The sequence below is a fragment of the Carassius gibelio genome, chromosome B12, assembly GCF_023724105.1.
Source record: "Carassius gibelio isolate Cgi1373 ecotype wild population from Czech Republic chromosome B12, carGib1.2-hapl.c, whole genome shotgun sequence".
Taxonomy (NCBI): Eukaryota; Metazoa; Chordata; class Actinopteri; order Cypriniformes; family Cyprinidae; genus Carassius; species Carassius gibelio.
Window position 1 is genome coordinate 8,288,408 of NC_068407.1, and position 26,023 is coordinate 8,314,430.

Genomic DNA, 26,023 nt, shown 5'->3' on the forward strand with positions numbered 1-26,023 from the left:
GAACAGTGACAGTATATAGGGAAACGCAGTGGAGTAAGTTGCAAGTCACTCTGTTTTCTGTTATTGCGGTTACAGTTGAGAATTTGAGATGTTTCCTTTTAATGTAAAATAAAAACAGTCACTCACACATTTATATAGTCTTAGGTTTTCTTTGATACTCTGTTTTACAATATGGCTTTCATTGTCTTTGCCTGCAGAACATTCAGCCTTCATGCTTCTCAACAAACCCCCCCCCCCACACCCCCAATACTACTATTTGTAATTTGTTTAGTTATTCCATAGAATACATTTAAGTTTCATTTTAATAGTTCAAGGTAAACCTAAGATGCTTGAGTTAATTTAGTTTAATCTCAGTTCCCTTTAAATGATTAACGTATTGCTTATGCGTCTGACGTGAATGCAGGCTGATGTGGCAGTCATTAAGTTTTCCATCTTGCATAGTGTCTGCCTTTTAATCACATAATACAATGTAACTAATTAATTTTTGTGCAGCTGCTCTTCTGGTGAATTTCACTGCTTTTTAATTAGTCTAATTCCTACCTTTTTAAATTTCAATAACTTCAATACCACCTCATTATAAAGCCAGTATATACATGATAACGAACAGGCATATTATGGAATGAATTTGGCATAATCAACGGTAGTCAGGGTCAGTCTTAAAGAGGCACAAAATATAATACATGTATTCATTCTATAGCCTGCCCCTGGAGTAGAAGTCAGGGTTTTGGAACATGTTTCATTTTTAACAATATAATGAAAAAGTCTACTGTGAATTACAAAGTCTGGTTCTTTTTAAGTTTGACCCTACATTCCATTTATTCAAAAGCAGACCAGACATCAGGACTTCTAACATGTTACTTATTTATTTAGTTTATGTTTTTCCATGCAATGTACTGTTTGTTTGGACTCCAACATTCTTCAAAAAAATTTATTTTGGGTAGCTGAAGAAAGATTTGGAACTAGGGCTAGACAATAGAGCAAAATGTTTCTATATCTCTATTTTTCCTGAATTTTGAGGAAATATAATACTGTATATATCAAAATCTGAAAAATATGTTTTTTTTTCATGAAGACATTACCTGAATAGAACAACAAAATCAGCACTAGCACTATAAAACATAATGAATCTTACTGCTTTTTACTAAATAAATAAAACATTTAAAAACCGTATGCACTTAAAAGTTGTAATATAAAGATATGAAATATAAAAAATATGGAAATTGTACAAAGTGCAATCTTCCTACAAAAAGTTGAGGTTTGTTGCAACAACAAAACAAGGTCTTTGAAGCACAAAGAAACACATTATACATTATATGAGCACATGGCAGGTCCGTCTGTTTGTGCTTTCACTCCAAAACTTAATATATATATACTCTATCTATTTTTACAGCATCTGATTTTTTGTTCTGTCCGTTGCTATGATTTTCACTGTCAGGCATTGCATTTTTAGATTCAGTCCTGAAATTGAATACTGTCCTTAGTGAAATTGGCTTCCTGTGAATGAGTTAGTATTTTAACATTATTGTTATTGCTATCAGGAAAGCTATTCCAAAAATATATATTTGATGCATTGCACAGCCATGACTTTATGTCATGAGTAAATTATGACAGAATATTTTTGGGTGAACTATCCCCTTAATACATTTTAAGTGTATTATGCTTTTGTGTGATAAATAATTTGGTCACCAGCTGCCACTGTGTTTGAGAACCACAGATTTAGCTATTACGTAGCCATACTTTTGACTATGGGCATGCTAATTGCTAATAAGTCTAATTCATTTTTCATCTTATTTAAGTAAAGAAATACCCATTTGGACAGCAAGAAACCGTCTTCTTGACGCTAGAGCAATCACTAACATTTGTTTTGTGTCGTTGGGGCATCGGTTTGTGAAATTGTTGCATTAATTACTATAGAAACTCATTCAAATAACTGAACAGCAGAACAAACTGTACAGAAAATAACAAATAAATGAGTTACAAATGTGTGAAGACTTTGTAATTAGAAATGTTCTAAAAGTGCAGATGACTTCACAGAAAGTAAATAAAACAGAACTTTCAGTTCTACCTATACAGTTTACTTGCAAATAAGTCCCTCAAACAAAGCCTTTAGCTTCTTTCAGAGATTTGATATCACTAATTTTGCAAACAAATCCAGTAACCTGGTACATATGACTTTGTTTCCAGGTGGACCTAAACCACATCCAATCGCAGTTCCAGAGAAGTTGGGACATTAATAAAAATGCAATAAAATCAAGAATCTGTGATTTGTTCATTCTCTTTAAAGGGATCATATTATGCAATTTCATGTTTTCCTTTGTCTCCGGAGTGTTAAAAGCTGTCAAAGATGTCAACTAGAAATGAGTGGTTAAGTTGTATTTGCAACACTGTTACAGAACAATTCCTCCCAAATATTCGAATGTGTGCAGCACATTTCACAGAGGAAAGTTTCCTGAACCTGGTAAAGGGGGGTAGCATTTCTATCACACGCTTGAGGAATTCAGCCAATCACAATGCACTGGATAACTGGCCAATCAGAGCACACCTCTCTTTTGAAAATGATGAGCTTTGTAAAAATTGGCGCGTTTCAGAAAGGTGGGGCATAGAAGAGCAACAATAACGCACAGTATGTGGAAAATAATGTGTTTTTTGAACCTTTTTTGTTTTTTGAAACTGCACATTGCATTACACCAAATAAAAACACAAATGAAACAAAATTATTTTTAGCAACGTCATATGACGGATTTAACTTTTGTTTAATTGACAAAAGTACAAAGAAAAGATTTCCAAATTTTTCACTGGCTAACGTGAATGTATTTTGTGTATATGAACACATTTTTATTTTGATGGTTGCAACATATTACAAAAATAGTTGGGACAAAGGCAAAATAAAAGTCAAAAGGTTATAGTATATCCATTTTAAACTGTTTTGAAACAGTTCACTGTAAGCATATGAACTGGTAATAGGGCAAGGTATCATGTTTGGGTATGAAAGGAGCATCTCAGTCTTTGCAAACAAAGCTGGATCATGGCTCTTCACTTTTTGCCAAATTTCATGAGAGAAGTGTCAAAGAAATCAAAAATCACATTTCGCAATGCAAAATCGCAAATAATTTAGGTCTTTCACCAACTACCACCTATAATATAGTGAAAAGATTTAGGGAATCCAAATAAATCACAGTACATGTAGGGCAAGACAGGAAACATCAGTTGAATGTGCATGACATTTAAGCCCTCTGATGGCATTGCATTAAAAACTGCCTCTGTGATCGCTTCTTGGAGGTTTCTTTGCTTGAGATCTTTTTAATCTTTTATAGTGTTCCTGTGGCTCAAGTGGTAGAGCATTGCGTTAGCAGTGCAAGGTTGTGGGTTCGATTCCCAGGGAACACGTTAGGTAAAAACTTTTAGCCTGAATGCACTGTAAGTCACTTTGGAGAAAAGCGTCTGCTTAATGCATAAATTAAATTAAACCATCAAGCTGCGGTCTTAAATATAGCCACATGGGCTCAGGAGTACCTCAGAAAACTGATGTCACTTAACAGTCTGCTTCAATTTGAAACTCTACTCTAGGATAAATATATACATCAATTCTATGCAGTGATGCCGCCGGGTTATCTACAGCCAGAGCTTATCTCAGATAGTCAAAACGACAGTGGAAAGGTGTGCTGTACTCAGATGAGTCCCCATTTCAACTTAAAAATGGATTTCGAGATCTCAGTCTACAAGACCTAAGGGACCATCCAGAATTTCATTAGTGACAGATGCAAAAGCAAACATCTGTCATGGTATATGAGCGAATCGGTGCAATACGCATGGGTGACTTGCACATGTGTGAAAGTACCATTGACATGAAGGCATATTATGGAGTTGTAGAGAGAAATATACTGCCATCAAAATGATGTCTTTCATGGGAAGTCCATGGTTATTTGAACAAGACAATGCCAGCTTTCATTCTGCATTTGCTACAACAGCATGTGCTTGCACTCCAGATCTGATTCCATTTGAAGATCATGAAAAGGAGCATCATACAACGACATTCTTTGTCAGACTGGACAAAGATTTTGATTGAAAAACTTTAACAATTAGTATCCTTAATTCTCAAACAATGAAACATTGTAATTAAAAGGAAAGTTGATGTGACACAGTGCTAAACATGCCTCTGTCCCAACTTTCTTGGAGTGTGTTCCAGCCATCAAAATCAAAATTTGTTCATATTTCCATATATATCCATAGTGAAAACTTTTAAAATATTTTCTTTGTACTTTTGTCAATTAAATAAAAGTTAAAGAGAATGAACAAATCACAGATTCTTACAAAACGTCCCAGCTTCTCTGGAATTGGGGTTGTACATTCATTTATCCCATGTATATGTAGAGATGTAATGAAATCACGATACGATTATATCGCGATATGAAATCAAAGAAACAATATTTATCGCCACATTCTAAAAAAGAAAAATGAAGAATTGTAAAAGACTTTTGTACATTTAAGTTAAATTATTGTATCTAATGCACTTTGAAAGTTAAAAATGAAGAGCTCCAAGCAGAAAAAAGTCAGGGAATTAACTTGTACCTAAACTTTAAATGGGACTCAACCCTCTTTTTATATATGATATACAGTCTCAAACTAAATTACATTTACACTGGTGGTTTAGGAAGCCAACTAATTAGAATATTACAATAATTCTAAAAAAATGACAGTAATATCAATATATTTTAAAACAACTGCACTGTAAAATAAATGAAAATTGATATTTCATTATTCATTTTGCTTTACAATACAGCATGGAAATTAATACTTCTTTCCTAATTTCTACACTTGTAGAGATATTTTGAATTTGGATTGCATTTAAACCGATAGCGGTCACCAATTCATACCGCACTTTTAAGCTTTTATTTTGAAGAAACAGCAGTAGAGCTTTTATTTTTTAAAGGAAAACTTAAAAAACTTTAACACATATATACAAAAATGTGTCTTACTACAAATCTATTAAAATGCTAAAATCATCCTCCATGAAAATAAAGCCAAACTGGTGGCTGTTGCGTTCCAGAACATGCACTAAACTCAAAGCACATGCAATAAACGAGTTCACTGCATCCATTCAATGTGAACTGAGCCGTTCTGAGCCGAGAAAACCCGAGATCATGAGCTGATTGCCTGAGCAAAATGAAATGCACAGCGAAAACAGACTTGAAGGGATTAAGTCATATTTTGTTTCCGGTATTAGCTTGTTTGACAGATACTTTGCCAAAGCATAAATGTCCACAACAAAACTTTAAAGAACTTTTATGTTAAAAATAAGAAGTTTAAATATATTTCAAAAACTAAACTTTTTGCCCTGAAGACCCATTGTTTCATATCATCATGTGTCCACGATAATATCAAGAGAGTTAGAGAGTTTTGCTATCGCAATATCAAGATCAATATAGTTAAATCCCTACATGTATGTATAAAAGTTTAAAAAGTTTTAAAAGTGTTATAAAGAACAGGTAAACAACTACAAAAGCATATTCTGGAGTGCACGGTGAGAGTGTCAGTGTTGATTTCACGGGTCCATTAAGCTGTGCCAGTTCTGTTGGGGATGTCAGGGTACTCAGTATGCAGACTCATACTGCTCTCCTCTTACATAAATCTTTGCTTTCTAGCTGTGCTGAATAGCTTCTGAGTATAGTACAGAGATGATTTTTTGCTTCATCTTTGAATTCATGAGAATAATCAGTCACTGCTCTTCAAGAATATTACTCATTTCCCTGTTGATTTTAATGATGTGCAAAGCTACATATTTTTACAATTACCTTGTCAGTGGGTTGCCTGAAAAATTACTAACTTTTATTGGTCTTTTAAAAGCCCTATTATACAGCCCTATGATTTTTGCGATGCGGAAAACGTGGATGCAATCGTGGAATCCAGTCCTAAAAACAATTTACTGCATAACACGGAATTTGCCAAATCAAAATTAAGTCAGTACACTTAAATCAAAATGCTATGTAGTCTAGTGTCTGTGAATACTAAGCCACAAAAAACTCCATTCAAGTATGAATCCTGCATGTTCTGCGCGTCTCTGTTGGAATGAATGGCACAGATGCGCAGTTTCCTTTAATGCACACATACTGAAGTGTGCGTGATGCTCTCAATGTTTTCAGCCTCTGCCACCTCGATATGAGTACATGAACACATAAACGTAATCTCTAGATCTGCTCTAAAGGTAGTTCATGAGCCTTTTACAGTGCCCTCCACTATTATTGCCACCCTTGGTAAATATGAGCAAAGGCAGCTGTGAAAATAAATCTGCATTGTTTATACTTTTGATCTTTCATTCAAAAAATCTGAACGTATCATTAAAGTAAAACAATTGAAAGTGGGGAGAAAATCTCCCCCTAAAAATATATTTAAAGAAACATATTTAAAGAATTTGCCACTGATGATTCAAACATGAGATTTGAGCAGTGTAGAGTAGCGCTTGTTGTTTGTCGTTTCTCTGATCACATGGTTTTATGTTTACATGGCACGATGCAACACAATGCGTAAAAAGACAGTATAAGTCAATGTAATCCATAATTATGTCCCCACCGGATGCCTTGTTTAATGGGTTTTAATGTTTTTGTATTGTCTCGCCTGTGTTCTAACTGGGACATGGTAAGGGGCGTAACATTTCTGTCACATGCTTGAGGCATTTGACCAATCACAAAGCACTGGATAACTGGCCAATCAGAGCACACCTCACTTTTCAGACCGATTTAAAAATTGTTGTGGTGCATAGAGGAGGAAAAATAGTATGTGGGAATTTTTATTTATTTATTTTTATTTTTATTTTTTTACTTTAAACCACATTTTTTTACTTTAAGACACTTCATTACACCAAAAAATTTTTTTTTAGCAACATTATGTGAACCCTATAATTGTAACAGAAATTTTACTTAATGTAAAGATTGTAATACTAATAATAAACGTTAAATATTTAAAAAGGAATATTTACTGGTATTTATTTAGAAAAAATACATAAATAAATAAATAAATTAGTGGCCTATTTTTTCCCCGAAAATGAATCAGAGATTGATTATTAATATTCAATAAAACTATTAAACATTTATTGGAAATGAAATATGCTAATACTAGAACTGAATTTGAGAAAATAAAAATTAAAAAATTAATAGGTCCTTGAAATTTATTTTTGTTATATATGTAGTAAATTGCTGTTTAATATTTAAAGGCATTAGACATTAAATTCATTAAACATTAAAACAAAGTCTATTAAAATTTAAACTGAAAATGGAATTTGGGTAAAAATAAAATGGATTTCATAGGGCCCTAGCCCTATAAATGATTGATGATCATGACCCATACTTAGTTGTGTACTGTATGTGATACTCTGTTTACCTTTTGTTTACTATGATGAAAAGTGGACATGCTACCATCATGTTTGTTTGCTTGTTTGTTTGTTGACTGCAGCCACTGTCTATTCAAACAAGGTGCTTTGGTGCTGTTCAAGACCCAACAGGCCTGCTTACAAAGAAATCACTAATTCCACCCAACATCTGGCGGGAAACAAAATCTTTAGACCTTAGATATTTAGTTATCAAAATGCCATGTTTAGTCATGAGAAAAGTAAGGATGGGATATAGTTATATGACACAGTTATATAGCTTGTGAAGCGACCTTGAACTGTATCTGCACTAAAAACACATTCCAGCTATGATAAATAGAAAATTCTGTCTCTTTGAACATTGAATAAATGGATTCTTTAAGGCACATGGAATGGCTCTGATATTAAAGCACATTGCTCAGAGTATTACGGTGGCTTTAGTCGATGATCACAAAACAACAATTTACCAGCTCCACAGAGAAATAACGAAACCAAAGCAATGTACGCAGAAACGTTCACAAATGGGAACAATGGTCATTAGATTGCGAAACCGTCTTCCTGTTTATGAAATGATTCTCAAAGGCACCTCATGAATAAAAGTCTTTCTTGTTGCAGCTTTTTGAAAGATTGAGTTATAGCCTCTCCCCTTTCAGATATAAGGTTCATTTATAAAAACGTAACAGCACACATCTATTCTTTTTGTATAGTGTCATTTAATGTCTTTATGAATGTTAATATATCATTGTTTGAACGCTGCAACAAAGTCGTTAAGTATAATTAGATTCTATTAAGTCGTCTGCTGTTTGCACTTAGATGTACTATCCATTTCAAGGCCTAAATATTGTCATGCACACATGGTGCCAGGACAGTGCAGGGCATTAGCATTTCAAAAATCTGCATCTGAGTCACAATTAATTATGCATTTAATTACTGAGACCTCTTTGTTAAACTGTGCAGTGTAGCACCATTTTCATCCTTTTTATTCATTGGATTGAAATCAGCAAAAAGAAGGCATTAAGGTCATCTTTAGGGAGTAAACCTGGAAACCAAATGGAATGGTACATGCTGCAGCCCATCAAAGCTTTAGAGGACACAGCCTTACAAATCCAATTGCTTTCTCTCACATGGAGCTTGCAATTTTTCTCCCAAACAAGATCTAACAAATTTTCTATAGATGAGTTGTTTGGCACAGTAGGATAATAAAAGTGATACTGTAAAAAGGCTCAGAGTCATACAGTGGAGGATTTAGAGGGGTGTCGGATGTGTCAGAGAGAGTGTCAGAGCTAAATCAAAGAGAATTCAGCAAGAGGGTATGACCAACTGAGTCAACAGCATATAAATGAAAATCAGTGTTGAGAGAAGACGAGAGACGGCATGAGAGAAAAAAGGGAGGGGCCAGAGTGAGGGGTAGAAGAGACAAATAGACTTTCTCAACTTGGAAAGCGATAGAGCCGCCTTTCAGTGTAAGAGGGATTTATGGCCCAATGAACGAGTTCTCTAGGGAGGATCCATCCTCACCACTGTGGCCCAAAAAGATGGGTCAGCTGCACGTCGATAAGTCACTGGAGACCAGAGCCATGTGTGTGCAGGTTGAAGGAATAATATAAATCACACTATCAATCTATATATTGTTCAGTCTATTGTTCAGTTATTTGTTCTATCTATATGTATTTTTCTTATCTATCTATCTATCTATCTATCTATCTATCTATCTATCTATCTATCTATCTATCTATCTATCTATCTATCTATCTATCTATCTATCTATCTATCTATCTGTCTGTCTGTCTGTCTGTCTGTCTGTCTCTGTCTGTCTGTCTGTCTGTCTCTGTCTGTCTGTAACTGATGATTATTAGGTCTCAGATGAAAATGCCTGACCCCTGCTGGTTGTAAATGGTCAGTGCTTGTTAGTTCCCTACAGCAGATTGTGTCCCCTCCTCCATAGTGTCTTCTCTGGACATCTTTGCCTCATGCTGATCTCGCCAATACCAGCTGGGCCTCTCAGACTTTACATAGACCACAGTTTGAGAGGACCCATATCTGTTTCTGTTTGCTTCTGTGAATGCTCTGTACATCTGATTGTGTACACTTTTTGGTGCATGTTTATTCTGGACTGTGAGACTCTCAGCGGGAATAGCCAGACTTTTCAAGTCCGAGGTCTTGTTTCTAACCTGCATGGAGTGCTCTCTCTCTCTCTCTCTCTCTCGCTTTCTCTCCATCTCTCACTCTGATGCTGAAGGAGGAAAGCCCTCGTTCAAAAGGACTACTCTTCCTAGCACTCTTTCTTAATTCAGAAGAGTGGTAATCCTTAGTGACCGGCATCTATTACAGCTGCCTTGACAATCTGTCACTCACAGCCGCCATGGTAACTGCACTCTCTGAAGATGCATTAGAGGGCCTCTTGCCCCAGCAGCTCATTGTGACATCATTAACTAAAAGGACTCTTTGATTAAGAGGTTTCTGAGCAAAAGGGACAGAGTGAACTTATATTGTTATATTGCAATGAAATCATTTCATATTGCAGTCTGACACAATATTTCATAAAAATGTATTTACTTGTTTTAAATTACATGCAACTTTTGTCACAACTAAACCACATTTTAAAACTGCTATTGAATTTAACCACAGCTGATCCAAAATTCTGCATTTAGAGTGCTTAGAAGATCCAAGAGCAGAAACCTTATTAGATTCAAGTTCCAAGCATTCACATTTTTTAAATATATATGAAGTTTAAAACTCACCAAGCACCAAATGAGAGTAAAAATAAATGTTGGTGACCATATGAAACAGTGTTACTTGCCAGTTATTAAGTTTAGCTATGCCTGAGAATGTAACATGATTTGGCGCGATTATTAAATCGCAGTGAGTGCATTGTAATTGTATAAATATATAATGAAATGTGAAGTTTCCCTGCAGGTTTTGGCCAAAATAAAAGCCTTATGGTTTAAAAGTTTGAAAACAATTATTTTTATTATTATTATTATTAGTATTAATGCAAATTGCAATTAGATATGTTTTTGCTGAATTTGTTCTGCCTGTTTTTATATTAAATAATGCATATACAGTTTCATGCCTGTACAATATATAACCCATTTATGACTGGTACACTTTCAGCAACCAATGGTAGGCCCCATTTTTAAGTTGTCATAAACATAATTTTCTTATTATTATTCTTATTCTTATTCTTATAATTCTTAAGAATAATTTTAAATATATTTTAATTGTTGCTTTTATTTTTATTTTGTTACTTTTATATAAATTTACAAAATATGTATTTTAAAGCATCTTGAGATGCATTTAATGTATGAAAATTTGAGATGCATTTAATGTATGAAAATTGCTATACATGTATTATTATTATTATTTCTGTTACTTTTATTTCCAAGCTTGGGCAGCATATATTTTGTGCATCATGTTGTATTTACCATTTCTAAAGCTTTTAAAAAGCCTTTTCCACCAGTATGTTAGAGAAAATGCATTCTGTTTTCTCGTGTGTATGTAGATGTGTGGGTTTATGTGAATGTGGGTGGATCTCAGTCCAGTCTCAAGTGCCATTGGCAAAAAAGACTCTTCCCTTTGAACAGACGGAATCTCTTCCAATCTCTCGAATGCAATTATGTTATTCTGGCAAGGCTCGCCATAAACGATGGATCCAGTTCAATTCAAGGTCAACTGCACCCAAAGATTAAGAAATGACCAGTTAGAAAGTGATTACTCCACTGCACAGACTAATAAGACATTAATCCAACAGAGGATTGCCTTCCTTTAATGGCACAATCTCTTTCATTTTATTTTGTCGATGGCTTCAATTATTCTTTTATAGAACCCGCCTGCTATTTAAATCCATGCGGTAACTCACAAATAAATGTTTAGATGTATACTGACAGTCCTGTCATTTACAATGTCTATTCCAGTGGTATTGGTTTCATTTGCTCTGCAGAGGAAAAGAGATTCAATACATTGGGAATATTGTGCTCATGATGTTACACAGTCCATGTCTCGGTTACTGAGGCTCAAAATCATGTAGAATTGTGTTGTAAACAAGATCTTTCCTTCTCAAAACTAATGCTGAGTGAAGAAAAATTTCTGTGCTCTTAAATGAGTTATGAACTTCATGTCATCAGGTGTTGAAGATGACGGCATGTCTTATGTAAATATTGCATCCTCCACGTAAGGAACTGCACCACTTGTGGTATCTTGTTCTCATCTAATGTAACTGCCTTTCTCTTCTCCTCTCATTCTTGACCTGTCAATCACTCTTTTGTCTCACCTCGGTGCTCCGGTTGACAAACAAAGGCATCCGTGTGCCCTGTTTTCTACGTTTCGAACTGTGTTCTCCCTGAGCTTCTCCTATCTTATTAGAAAAAGATCCTATGTGAGGTCACCACACATTTAATTGTCTCTGCTCCTGCAGAAATGTCCACCTGTCAATCAAGTGCTGTCAATCAGAGCGTAAAAGTGTTCAAATCCACCCCAGGTCACACTCATGGTGGGTGTCTGTTCACAGTCTAGTGCCCCCCAGAGGAAAGGGTTTTTACAAAGGCTCTTATTGATTATTTGCAGAGGGATCTGCTTGAATGAGGGCTTTAACCTTCTTCTGTATTGTGTGGTAAGTGGTCTGTTTTCGTGTTGTGCTTTTGAGTGTGTACAGTATTTTGTGATTATGCAATTTTCCTAAGATGGCAAGATGCCTAGGTTTATCCAGATTTCACGAGGTGCGTCGACTTGTAAATGAACCATGGTTTTTTGTTTCTCTGCTCCTCTGTTTTGCTCTGAGTAGCTGTCTTTATGGTTTGTGGTTTTCAATTGGGTGTCACTGAAGAAAAAGGAAGCTGTTTCTCCAGTATTGGTTAATTTGCAGATACTTCATTGCAGAATATGTTTAAGCAAATAATGTTATTTGGTTGCCATGACAATAACTTCACAAGCTTGTTTCTGCTCCTTACAGTTCTCTTGGTGCAAGCATCTTTTAATAAAAAGCCTTAACGGAAATGTGTTTCAACATGAAATTGAAAGAAGCCCTTCCATTTATTTGTACAAGATGTGATAATGTAAGAAAGACATTTTGCTTTTACAGTTGAAGTTTAGTTAATCGGACAGAAGTTAATCGGGCAGCATTTTCTTTTGACAATGTTAGACGTTGAATTGGTGTCACAGTTTTATGCTGATGAATAATTTATTAAATGTAATATTAATGTATAGTCCGCATACATTTTTTTTCTCTTTTTTTTTCTATTGATTGTATTTTGATTTATTGATTTTATGATTATTATTGACCTTGTAATGTTTAATCAGAATAACTGGATGAAAATAACACTCATCTCTTTGGTGATGTGTGCTTTGTTTCTCCAACCATTCAAAGTTTTCACTTAAAAAGGTTTTTTTTTTTTGTTAAACACAAAAGAGGAATGTTAGTAACCAAAAAGTTGATGGTAGCCATTGACTTCCATAATATTTTTTTGCATACCATGGAAGTCATTGGGTACCATCAGCTGTTTCATTCCTCAAAATATCTTCTTTTGTGCTCAACTGAATATAGAAATTCATATTGATATGGAACTTGAGGCTTGAAGTAAATGATGACAAAATTCCGAATATTCTGCACAAAATAATTTCTGTATGACAATTCTGTCCAATTTTTTTCCTTGCAGTTTATCTTTTCAGACCAGTGTGTTACAAATGACAATGCAAATTCTGTATTTTAAACAGTAGTTTCTTTATATTTGATATGATTTTTGATTGATCAGTTTTATTCGCTGTGCAATGGATAAAACATTTAGAAAACCTCTCCATAAAAAAACTTTTGCACTGAAGGTATGCAGAAGTTTTTGTGGGTCTGAAAAGACACATAGACAGTTGTTCGTTCAAATTAAAATCTTTATCAAAACATATTTTAGTACTGAACGTTTATCTCATCGTGAACAGGCCTTTAAACCCTGCCTCTCCACAATCACATACATTTTGGAGTGCAATGACCACATCTAAAAATCCAGTCAACATCTGATGGATAGAAGTCATTGCCATACTTTTTATTTAAACATTTTTTTCAATTGCCTTCTTCCCCGGAGTATTCTGTTTTGAGACAAGTCACCCCTACGATGGCACAAAGACTGTATAGTATGTCTCTATCTGTCTTCCAGAAGCCTCTTCTTATGCCATCCCTCAGGCACTCGGGGGTGTGTCTGGGAGGATTTGAACTACTTTACCTGTGTTGCTCAACAAGTTTTGCTCCTGGATGTGATATTGAAGCAAATATATTTTCCTTTCCTTTCCTTTCCTTTCCTTTCCTTTCCTTTCCTTTCCTTTCCTTTCCTTTCCTTTCCTTTCCTTTCCTCTCCTCTCCTCTCCTCTCTTTATTACCTCTCTTTTCTTCTAATTTCCTTCTTTTGTTCTTTTCATTCCTTTCTTTTTTCCCCTTCCCATTCCTTACCTACTTCTTTCTTTTTATTATATTTCCTGTACCTCTCTTTCTTCCCTTCCCTTCCCTTCCCTTCCCTTCCCTTCCCTTCCCTTCCCTTCCCTTCCCTTCCCTTCCCTTCCCTTCCCTTCCCTTCCCTTCCCTTCCCTTCCTCTCTTCTTACTTTTCCTTTTTTAAATTCCCTTCCAATCCTTTCTTTCTTCCTTATTTCCTTACTTCCTTTTTTCACTTCCCACCATTCCTTCCCCTTCCCCATTTCACTTTTAATTTTTTCCTTCGTTCCTTCCACTTTATGTTTATCTTCCCTTATCCCTTTCCTTCAAAAACTCCCTGCTCTTCCTTGTCTGGTCACAAACAAGCTCAAGAACAGTCATTGAGCAGTTTATGTTTGTCAATCTGGACATATGCAGTCAACAAAGATAGATGGGACAGGACGGGGAAATAGTGGCTGCTCAAGAAATTTAAAACTAGCATCATTCACACACACCCCCACCTCTCTCTGAGACACAGACACTCTAGAAAACACACACGCAGACACACACTGCAGCCTCTAAGAAAAGCAGCTGCATCAGTTTTCAGAGCAGCGCTCTCCCCCCCGCCGCCTATCTCGCTCTCTCCCAGTCTCATGCTCACCCACTCATTCTCCCTCCTCTTCTGCTTTCTCTCTGTTGCACATTGTAATGCTTGCGCTCTCTCTCTCTCTCTCTCTCTCATGTTTTCGCTCTTTCTCCATCTCCCTCTGCTTGCTTCTCTCACACTCTGTGTGCCTGTGTTTCTGCCAAGGTCTGAGTCTTTCAGTGTGGGAATGTAGCAAGCTCAGAGACAGGACTGCCTTTGAATTCTGGTGAAATGATGGATGCAGGGCAGAGGCTCGGATGTACACTCACAGAACGGGAGAAATAAGGGCTTGGGATTGGGAAAAGATCTGATGGATTTAACCCTCGCAGCCGTCTCTGCCTGATCACAGTACATGATTCTCCCCAGCTCTGCTGTTCTCTCCTGTGGGGTGGATTACCGGCTGCTCATGTCCACTGATGCACCGCTGTAGAGACTAGAGGGAAGATACAAGCTGCGTAGCCAGAGACGAAGTGCCGTGTCGGGGGAGAGAAAGAGAGACGCAGAGCTGTCCCTTGAGTGGAGCTGTGCTTCTGCCGCTACCTGAGTTTCTCCACACACACACACATATATATACACACACACTCACACACACATACAGAGGCAGGGCTGCGCCAGCCGCGACGAACGATGCGTTAATGCAGCTGTGAGAGAAGATCTGCAGCAGGGAGCTGCCCTCGCTCAAACACTCATGGATTTATAAGGAAAATTTGACTCTGGGCAGAACATCGACGGATCCGCAAAACTAAATTTTTGTTCTATTTTTCATCTCTATATATGGAGTGTCTTGGGAATTACCTTCGGTTCTATGGAAGCTGAACTAAAGAGAGGCTCATTCCCAAAACCTGCTCCCAAACCCAGTCCTCTTTGATTCCTGATCGAGTGTGTCTGTATGTGCGTGTATGTGTGAGTTTGTACTTGACTATTGGTGTCTTTTGAGCTTTAGGGTTTTTTATTGTTTTTGTAAAGAATAACTATTTATGTGTTCATATATTTTTATATATACATATATATACATATTTATGTGTATATATATGTATATATATATAGGCTGATGTCTGCTGTGCTGTTCATATGAGTAATCAGTATTGCATGCATCTGTAGCTATAGAAGAGTGTTAAATGAATATTAATGAGATGCCCAGTTTTGGCTCCCTCCCCAGCCCCCTCCGCTGCTTGCACTACTTCCTGGCTGGGCCCTGAACCCCAGAAGCATGAGTGAGAGAACGGCACTTGGGGCCACCATGGAGACCATGACCCTGGAGGAGCCCGGGGGTGAACAAGCCTCTCCCCGGGCCCCAGGGCCCCTCCGCTGTGGCCCCTGTGCGGTGTGGCCCCGCCAGCAGACCTGGCTTTGTGTTGTGCCCCTACTGATGGGATTTGTGGGCCTAGGCCTCAGCCTGATGCTTCTAAAATGGATTGTGGTGGGCTCAGTGCAGGATTACGTCCCAACTGACCTGGTGGATGCCAATCGCATTGGACAAGACCCCATTTTTCTATCTAAACCTAGTGCCCTGCCCAAGGGTTCTGATGGCTCCACGTCTACCACTTCCGCCCCGTCCTCAGTGGCCCCGGGTTCAGTGACCCGAGCAGCTGAGGGTACAGGTACAGTGCAAAGGACTCAAATTGGGCAGTCCTCAAACCAGACGGCCAGTAGCAGTAGCAGCAGTGGAGGAGGTGGTGGAGCCTTAGGGGGAGGCTCAGAAAACATAGCTCCACACCTGCATAACAGAGTGGGAACGCGATTGACCAACACCACCACTGCCACCCGAGCCACCAATCCTGCCCCACCGGGAGGAAAAGAGGTGACACCACGCAACACCACTGTTCGTAAATCCAACGGGGAGGGTGGGAACCGAAATGCATCTCCTTCTGCACGGGCTGGGCCACCAAGTGCAAGTACGGCGACCAATACGATTATGACGAGCACAACCACCACCCAAACAGCCCAACCGACCTCCACCCTCGCATCCCCGTCCAAGCCTGGTCAACGCTGGAACCATGGGCGCTCCACTAAGGGCACCTCAACGAAGCCTACTCGCCCACACCATCGCTTCAGGACGCGTAAGTATGACCATCTAAACATTTCGATTGTATACATGCATGGATGTGGGTGCATAGATATGTTTGTTCGTGTGACCTCGTCCCACCGTCTTTGATGATGTGATTTTATGAAACACCTTTTTTTTCTTTCATACAGCCACATTATTTGGTAAGGTCTCATTGTTTTTCTGGCTTCAAATAAAATCATTTTCCAGCTTCTTATGCATCAGGATAGATACCTATTCTAGCTCTCTTCGCAGCATTACAAAAGAGGCAGTCAAGCAGTCTAATAGTCTTCTTGCTTGCTGCTGAGTTCATTAGTTCTGCATGTTAATGAGAGCGCACATAGGCGACTGTTTTTCATCCGTCTTTATCCTCTCTGTATCATGTGGACACGGTGCTGCCCACTTGCCCTGTTTGTGTCATATCAGTTTTCAGGAATAATGACTCCTAGTGTTGCAGCTTCCGTTTTTCCCAATAGCATTAGCATGTTCTCCCATTTAAAGTAGGTCTGTTGTTAGAGAGAGATTTCACCTGATCTAAAGCAGATATTCAAGGTGAGAGGAGGAGAGACAGATAGAAGGCAAAAGAGGAAGTGTAGTGCTGGAGAGGTTGCTGGCTGCTCTCGTCCTGTCAGTGGAGATCAGGTCTTAGGGTGGAGATTCCATTTAGATAAGTAAAGATATGAGTACTGCAGTAGGCATGGTAGGTAGACTGGATACACGCTAAGATACTCACGCAGGGAGTGCACACACACACACACACACACACACACACATACTAGAGAGAACGGAAGAAGAGAGATATGAGAGCACTACAAATGGAAAATTGTATTTACATTGTAATCTGTGTGTATACTGTATAACTCCATGTATGTCCATGTACATCTGTAGGATAATACTGTCAGTTCTAGTGTCAGCATTGCTATTTTGAAATTGTAGCTGTCAGGCAACAAGCTACTCATATTTTTGTCAAGCTAGTAGTTTGCTACATTAACGCTACCTATCCGGATACTTATATATGTATATTAATTATTCATGTATTTTACAATTTAGTTAGCTGTATTTGTCTGTAATAAAAATAGTGGGGGTTTTAATGAATTAATGAGCAATGTTTATTAGGGTTGCTATTTAGTATAAAAAGTAAAAGTAAAAACAGTTGATTGTAAAATATTATTGCAATTTAAAAGAAGAAGGCAATTGAAGTCTTTCTGAGGTTTTTTCTTTTAAATGAGCATTTTTATCAGTCTCCTATGATTAGATTCAGTAATTTCACTTTAATTGCAATAAGAAGGTTATCATTCAGTTATTGAATGCCTTATTTTTTTTAAACTGTCCCATGTTATTTTCATAGGAGCCTGATAAAAATGCTCATTTAAAAGAAAAATCTGACATGGACTAAGAGGTTTTTGCATTTCAAGTCAGCAGCCATTGGCTCCAGTCCTCAGTGTAAAGTGATTTTTCATAAATCCTTCTAATTTGCTGATTTTGGTGCATTTCTTTTCTTATTGATGTTGAAAATGAATTGATGTAGAATTATTTTTTTAAACAAGGATGCACTTCCAGTCTGTTCATTTGCATGAACCGTAAACAAATTAGTTCAATAAAATGAACCTGATATTGTAATGCTACTGTATATCTGGACGATATTTCAGGAGGGAACATTTTTAATTGTTCAACATTGGTAAAAGTAGCTTGTTACTGGAAAAGCTAGCCTATACTAATTTGAAAGAAGTCAATCTGCTTTCAAATAACTGAATTAGTGAGGATGAGTTAGTTATTCTCTAACACATGCACAATTCACTTATGAATCCTGAAAGAAAGCAATGTCTAAACAAAATCCAAAAAAAAAAATGTCTTATTAGGGAATGTAGAATTAGCTTTAGTCTGCATGCTAATTTGATGTACTTCTGTAATCAAATCTGGAACGTTGTTTATTTATAAAGCAAGGTGTTAAAAGCAGGCCATCAATTTTGTGTCAGCACCAATTAGTTAGCGTGGAGTTTGAATGTCCTCCAGCCCTGGGACTTTAAACAGCCCCTTACAGTTAGAATACAGTTGCAGAGATAACTTAAATGCATTTTGCATTAGTGCTCCTGCTTCTTCTTCAATAACCATAACTTGGAAATCCCAGAGAGGTTTATAGCATATACAAATCTAAGCAGTTAACCATGGTTTGTGTGTTCTCATAAGGGAAACAAGTCAAGATCTGCTTCTTTATGCCTCTAGGCAATGTTCCCAATAACTGACTTTTATCTTAAAAAATATATATGTTTTTTTTTCTTTTTTTTTCTGTTGTTACGTGTGAATATGTAAACTGAATGCAACACCCTAGTCAACAGTGAGAACATAGCGAGCTGCTTGTATAAAAAGAAGATGATGTATAATTTAATACCACACATTCTCTCTTTCACATTGGAGTGAATTTTCTCTTGAGCTGAATGTGCCCTGGAGCGAATACTGATAAGGGAAGGGTGGGGGGACAAAGGAGGGCCCTGACCCTGGGGCCAGAGAAGGACAAGAAACCATGCTTTTTTGGCCAAGCTTCTTGCAGACCACATGGCTGTCTTTTTTATTTATTAATACACTGACATTTTCTGTGTCAGGGTTATTATAAAAATTCACAGAACTTGTGACAAAGGTTTTATGGGTGGGCCCTTTTCCCAGTTTATATTTCCATAAAGCAGTGTTTCTCAAGTTGTGATTCCTGACTCCAAAACAAATATTAAAATGGCTGCTAAAAAACAAGCAAGCAAAATATATATTAGTTTGGTGTTGGGGACATTTTTAAATGTTTTTGAATGCTTACCGAGGCTGCATTTATTTGATTAACAATGCAGTAAAACTGTAACGTTCTCAATAGCATTATCTTGTGCTCCTATTTTAAATTATGAAATATTATTACAGTTTAAAATGAATCCAGTCTTCAGTGTCACATGGTCCTTAAGAAATCATTCCAATATGCTGATTGAGTTCTTAACAAATCATATCCCATCGCAGTTGAAAATGGTATTGCTGCTTTAAAAAAATAAAAATAAAAAATAAATAAGTAAATATATATATATATATATATATATATATATATATATATATATATATATATATATATATATATATATATGTTTCTTTTTTTTTTTTTTACTAACTATTAATATCATATTTAATTCAATATTTAACTTGACCAAAACATTTCTGGGCAACCCACTCACAGGGTTTATGTCAAATGTACCAGGTTTGCCCACATGACAGAAATGGACAGAAAGTATATGTGTATGATGCACTAATGCAGCGATATGCTTTTTTTTTTACAGTGTGCAGTTCGGAAACACTTTCCGAAAGTGTATGAAATTTCTATATATTGTGAAATATGAGATGGTTGGAATAGATCTGCATCAAACAAGGGAGGTGTTATTGCTGGGCCAAGCTGTTTTATGAATAGAAATGGCAAATAGAAAAAGAGTAGTGGACTGTAAGTTGGATTTTGAATTTGCAATATTGTGTCGGGTAATACATCACTGTATAATATAATACAAGCCCGTTCCGCCCCTGCTTGGACTTTCTCTCTGAGGATCGTCTTAGAGGGAGCATGATGAAATGCACTGGTAGCGGCCATGTGCGAACGCATTCATCTTTACGACTGCAAAATGATCTCATGTTTTAGTGGGACTTGTATGGTAATGCACCGGGAGAGACTATGTTGTATTTTCCATAGGATCCCAATTGAATAAGCAAGACACTAACATCATTTTGAAATTGCCCCAATGCGAGTGCATCTCTCATTCGTATCTGTATTATTATCTGATTGTTCTGAAGGATGACATGCAGCCGTCCATTAGCCGCAGCGCTGAAACCTGAGCCGCTCATCTTCTTCCCTACCTTCCTACTCCATTTCTTTCTCCCTGATGCACGTCGTCCTCCGCCTTTACGTTTCCTGCTCTAATATTATCCTTTTATTCTCTTCTCCTCCTCCTCTTTATCCTTATTTCCTTTTCCCTCTCTCCCCCTGTCTGCATGCCTGAGTTTCCTGTATGTGTTTTTCACAGTTGGTCTCTATGTCCTATCTATGTTCGGGGTTGATTTGGCTCAGGGGCCAAGCCTCATTACTTCCTGTGTAAGGAGGCAGTGGGCGGCTGGTGCTCTAAATGCAGCTGGCTATCTGCCTTTGGGGGGCGGGGATCCTTCTTCTCTGACACATCATTGTGATTCCACGCACACCTTACGCAGCACAGCCGGAAACCGGCGTGGTTAAGCGGATTTTGTCAGGTATGAAAGTGCAGCGGCATCGGGAGAGAAACACCGAAAACATGTCAGGCTAAAGCCTGGGGAAAAACATTGCCAGAAAATTACACTCTGACTGCTAAAATAGAAGGCTCAAGGATGAGAAAAGCTCTGACGTGGCGATTAATAATTTTGACGTGCTAACACGTAGCATGCACTCAAGTACGCCGTACGCTGCAATCCCTGTGGCTCCTGAGGGGAAGGTGTACCATAAAATCATACACAGGGATTAAAGACAGAAATCCATTTAGCGCCGTCTCATGGGAGGTCAGCGAGGCTTTTGCCTGGGCCAAGAGAGCGTAGTTCCAGCTGCTGCTGCCACACTGCTCTCCCCAGATACCAGCAACAGGGTTGCCACGTGATGTGTGACCACCAATCACAACCTTAGAGGCTCAAAGAGTGAGAGATGAACCTTGAGGGAGAACTTCTCACTCCACCTGATGTTTTCCAGGCCACTCCGAAATGAAGGATTGCTTTTATCTTGCAGATTAGCTGACTTTTATCAGCAAAAAATGACGTGACATTTTCAGTAGACTTCCAAGTTGTCCTCATGGTCTTTGTGTAACTGTGCACTTACAGACAGTCCTCTCCGGAGCGGCCTTGTTTGTTAGTGACATTTTAGTACGCCGTGAGCGCCGGGGCTCGCTCCTCTGTCTGGAGAGAGGGCGAGATTAATGCGCCCCAATGTGTACTTGCGGTAAGTGGCAGTGAAGGCCATCTTAGGCTTCTTTAATGTCATCGTGTGATTTATGTGGACAAAATGTCCACTGGGAAGCCTAGAGTTTGGGGGGTGGGTGGGGGGACGGATGTCGCAGTGTAAGCTAAAATATTAATGCTCAGAAAGAGAAACATGTAGAACGCATGTGGCAGGAAGTGTAAATAATTGATCAGGCCTCTTTTTATAAGTGGTAGGGATGTCCCATTCCAAGCACTGGGAAATGGAGTCATGTGTGCATGTTTTTCACCGCAAAATAGACTTTCAACATAAGTGATATAATGGAGCATTTCATGGGCAAACACACAATGCCACAACCTGCTTGTACCCATTACGCTGAGACAGCCAGCACTTCTGTTATCCTTTTGTAATCCACAGATCGAACTTACAAAAACAATCCTGTGCATAGAAAGACAATATCTCAAAGACATTGGTTATTTGGTAACTGTAAATTCTGGTCAAGTCTGGTTTGTACACGCTTGGTGACCAAATCAGAGGTTTTTCTAGCCTTTTTTTTTATCAAAACTGGGGCAAAGGTCCTCTATCAAAAAAAAGTGTCCCTATATATATATTTGGATTGTCATTGCTTGCAGTAGAGAGTTGTTCAGAAGCTGCATGCACAATAAATAGCTGCTTCATCATTGACAAACAAAAGAAGACATTTGCAAGCTTTGTTTCCCGCAGTGGAATGCAAATATACACATCTCATCCAGTGCTCTTTTCGTTTTTTTGCTCTTAAAGTGTCCCATTACTATTTTGGTGTGAGAATCAGCTGCAAATGATTCAGTGCCTGAGTGAACTATCTGAATAATTCATATGAAATCTAAAACAATCATCAAACAAGGATTTATCAGCATTATTTTACTGGGGCACAGCTGTATTTCACTGGGGCTTGTGGCCCAGTAAAAATGCCCCTGTTCCAAACCTGTATGGCTGGCTTTCTTCTGTGAAGACACTACAGGAGATTTTTTTAAGAAGGTCCTGGTTGCTTTCAAGCTTCAAATAAGCTCCATAAAAGTGGTCAATGTGACTTTTAGCACTTTATTCCAAGTCTTCTGAAAGCATACAATAGTTCTGTGTAAGAAAAGGACCGTGTGTCTATGTTGATCTCTTATTCTTTGGTCTCTTATTGCCTTTCCCACCACCTACCCATTAGTGCATAGGCTGGAACTCACATCTTGTCCTATAACAAGATATGACATGACATTATTGCATACGGCTGTGGCAGAGTAAAGGGGATTACGGTTCAGTTATTGCATATCCTCTGTATTGAATTACACAAGTTATCAGCTCACCTCTGAATGGATAGATAAGCATAGATAGAAGTGACATTTGGGCTTTCTGCACCTGGTACTTTGGAATGCTCATAAGAGTTAAAAGAGAGTGCTCGTAGAGGCTAAAGTATTTAGAGAAGAATGGTACTGTATATATTTGTGGATGGAGACTCCATTTTGACACTCTTCTCTAGCTAGAGTTGGTGCATTGGCCTGTGGGGAGAGCAGGTGGTGTCAGATGACTGCATTGAGATGCTTTGCAGGCTCATTCTGCTACGCTGCATCATTCACCTGGGCTGAATGCATAACCATTTTTATTAAATTGTTAAAGAAAATGATAAATGAATATATATTTTAACTCTATTTCATTTATTTGTTTAGTGCTTTTCATTGTACGCAATGTTTAGATAGTATAGCTTACTTTTTTTGATATAACAATCACAATTCACTTTAATGCATGTATATATATATATATATATATATATATATATATATATATATATATATATATATATATATATATATATATATATAGTTTTCTTAGGAAAAAATGTTTTGTGAAGTGAAATGCATTAAATGAATTATATTTATAAAGCTTACTTTAATCATTATGAGCACCCCATTGGACCTGGTGGCCTCTAGAATCTTCCCAGTTTCACCCCATTAGTGGTGGCCTTGAATATTGCTTTTTTAAATTATGTCCTTCTGTTATTATATTCTGTTAATTATATTCTGCAGTTTTGCTGTGCTGAAAACCAAAGGTCTTGCTTATAACAAATGACACATTCTTATCAAATAGCTTACTTTAAGACCTTTTTAATAAAGGAGAATATATTCCTCAGTGCACCTCATATATATATAAGGCCGGTAATATTGAGCATTCAATTACAAATGGGCTTAATTTGTGAGGAATTAAGCAAAGAATGATTTTAAGAGCAACCTACAGGCTGAGTGCTAAAACTTTTTCCCCCTTTTCTTAGCAGAAGATGAAACAAAAAATTGATTCTGAATGCATGAAAAATTGAAACTGTAAACACTGTAATCAGAAAATGATTATTATTGCTACTAGTAGACATTGTTTGGAAAATGAGCTGTGATTGTATACATCTGTGTTCAGAAAAATGATGAAAGAGAGAGTAAACATGGCTTTTGTATTGTATTAAATGTATTTGTAGGATTTGTAGTCTTTGTACATATACAGTCTGTGTGTGTACAAGCATGTGTGGGCGATGAAAGTGAGCAGAGACGTCCAGAGCAGCGGTGTTGGGCTCATTGGTGTAATCCTGGCAGGGTAAAAGCTTCGAAGGGATAATGTAAACGACTCCAAGCTCAATGTTGTGCTCACCCCCAAACTCTGGCTCTCCTCTAATCTCCCATCTTCCATGTTTATCTCCCTTCCTCATTCCCTTCTGTTTCCCAGTTACGATCCATGACCCGGGCATGCTGCGTTCCGCCCCAAAACAAAGTTTGCATATCTCATGAATAATGAGCGGAAGAAATGCGAGCCTTAGTGACTACACGAAGGGCTTCTCAACCTGTCAGGCAACAGTGTAAATTATAAAATAGGATGCTCTGCTGAGGATCTTCTCTCCACAACATCTCTCACTTTCCATTTGAAGTGAAATATTAAATCATTGATAGTTGAGTTACACACCAACAATACCAAGCATTTCTTGAAGCACCTGTCGCAGACAGACAGAAAGAAACTCCAGTGCGGGGAATGTGTTTGATCTGCTCAACATGCAACAAAGCACATAAAAATAGCTCTGTAAAAAAAATGTAGCAAGATGCACTTTGACGTTGACGCGCTCTGGAGTGATGCCTTACTTGCAGTCATTTGCCAAGCATGACATGTAGTTTGTTCCTTTTACCTGAATATACTTGTTTTTCACATCCAGGTACAAATTCAGGTGTCGGGAATGATTTGTTCCTCCCAAATATTTCTGGATTTATTCTCTACTGTATTGCTTTTTAAACTGGTCATTTTTCTCTCTCTCAGCGTGTGCCACATTTGCCAGCATTTTTCCAAATATCTTTGTCTTAGAAAAAAGTCTTTATAGATCAGAAGTGTCATGGTTTTGGGGCTCTTCTGGCAGCCATGGTTAATTTGGCACACTTAGTAATCTTTACCAGGTAGTGTACTGCAGAAATGTCTGCAATTGCATTCAGCTCCCCCTGTGGTGCTGGCTTAGATGTCATTACTTATGGATTTCAGACGGCAGATTTATGGTGCTGCCATCAGGTTCTTGCAAGTGCGGTATGCGAAAATGTGTGTTTTATGTGTACCAAGGGCTGGGCGATATGGTCTGAAATGTTATCACAATATGTTTTCCGTATCTTATGATAGTGATATTTTTCGCAATATAAATTGACTGTTAATCAGCAATAAAATGGTTAGTACATGGATTTTAGACCTAGACCATCTTACTTATTCACAATCTGACTCTAGCTACCTTTTAGCAACTTAATATTTTAAAATGTACTTAAAATATAACAATTTATTTGCAACAAAACATTGCAATTTTATTTTATTTTATTTTATTAATTTTTCAAATAAGATTCTGTACAACAGAACTGTGTAAATGGTTGATACTATTTAAAATTTTCTGGGTTTCTCAGCAGCGGAAGTCATCATAGTTGGGTTAATTTTGATAAAATAAAACCCAAACCCAAATTATTGAAAAATAATTTTTTGCATTCCCATTTGCTCAAATAGCAAAAGAAAAACTTTCAAAAAAAGAGATTGATATTGGCATTCAGAAGCGAGAACAGTGTCAAATTTACCGTCCCTCCTATAGATGCTGCATTAGAAACACCCTTGCATTAGCCTTAACTTTTTTGTAATTTGATGAAAAGGTGATAATACATAGAAAAGTGTTATAAATGTACATTTAAAAAAAAGTAAAACAAAAAAAAAACTTGTGCAATTATGTTGCTGATGCCTGTTAAATGCGTCATAACATTATTGTGAAAAGGGTCAATAGCAATATTATTATTATTATTATTATTATTATTATATACATTTCTTTCATATTTTTATTTTGGCAGTTTTCTCTGACAAACGGTAGTTTCACAAAAGCTTGTAAAGTGACTCTCAGAGCAACTCTGGAGAGGAAGTTTATGACTGTCCTCGTATAGCGAGACAGCAGATGCTGAAAACACAGTCAGTATTAAGTGTGTTTGAGTCTGTAGGTGAAACTATGGCATTCATTCACACAGAAACATGCAGAACATGTAGACATATTAGTAGCATGCACTGATTTTTATTTCTGTTGCGTGATCGACTGTTAGACTGAACCATAGCAAGTAAATATGTCCAGAG

At 37.4% G+C, this 26,023-nt stretch overlaps 1 protein-coding gene across 3 annotated transcripts in view; it reads left to right on the forward strand.

Moving 5' to 3' along the window:
• The first annotated feature begins 14,483 nt into the window (after nucleotides 1-14,483).
• nrg3b (neuregulin 3b) overlaps nucleotides 14,484-26,023 on the forward strand; it is a 140,556-nt gene continuing 129,016 nt past the window's right edge. For 2 of the 3 annotated variants that reach the window (XM_052570813.1, XM_052570814.1), the window contains exon 1: nucleotides 14,484-16,456. In XM_052570813.1, the coding sequence (XP_052426773.1) occupies nucleotides 15,607-16,456 (850 nt within the window). In that variant the 5' untranslated portion in view covers nucleotides 14,484-15,606. The remainder of the gene's footprint in view (nucleotides 16,457-26,023) is intronic. The other variant, XM_052570812.1, reaches the window with a different exon arrangement.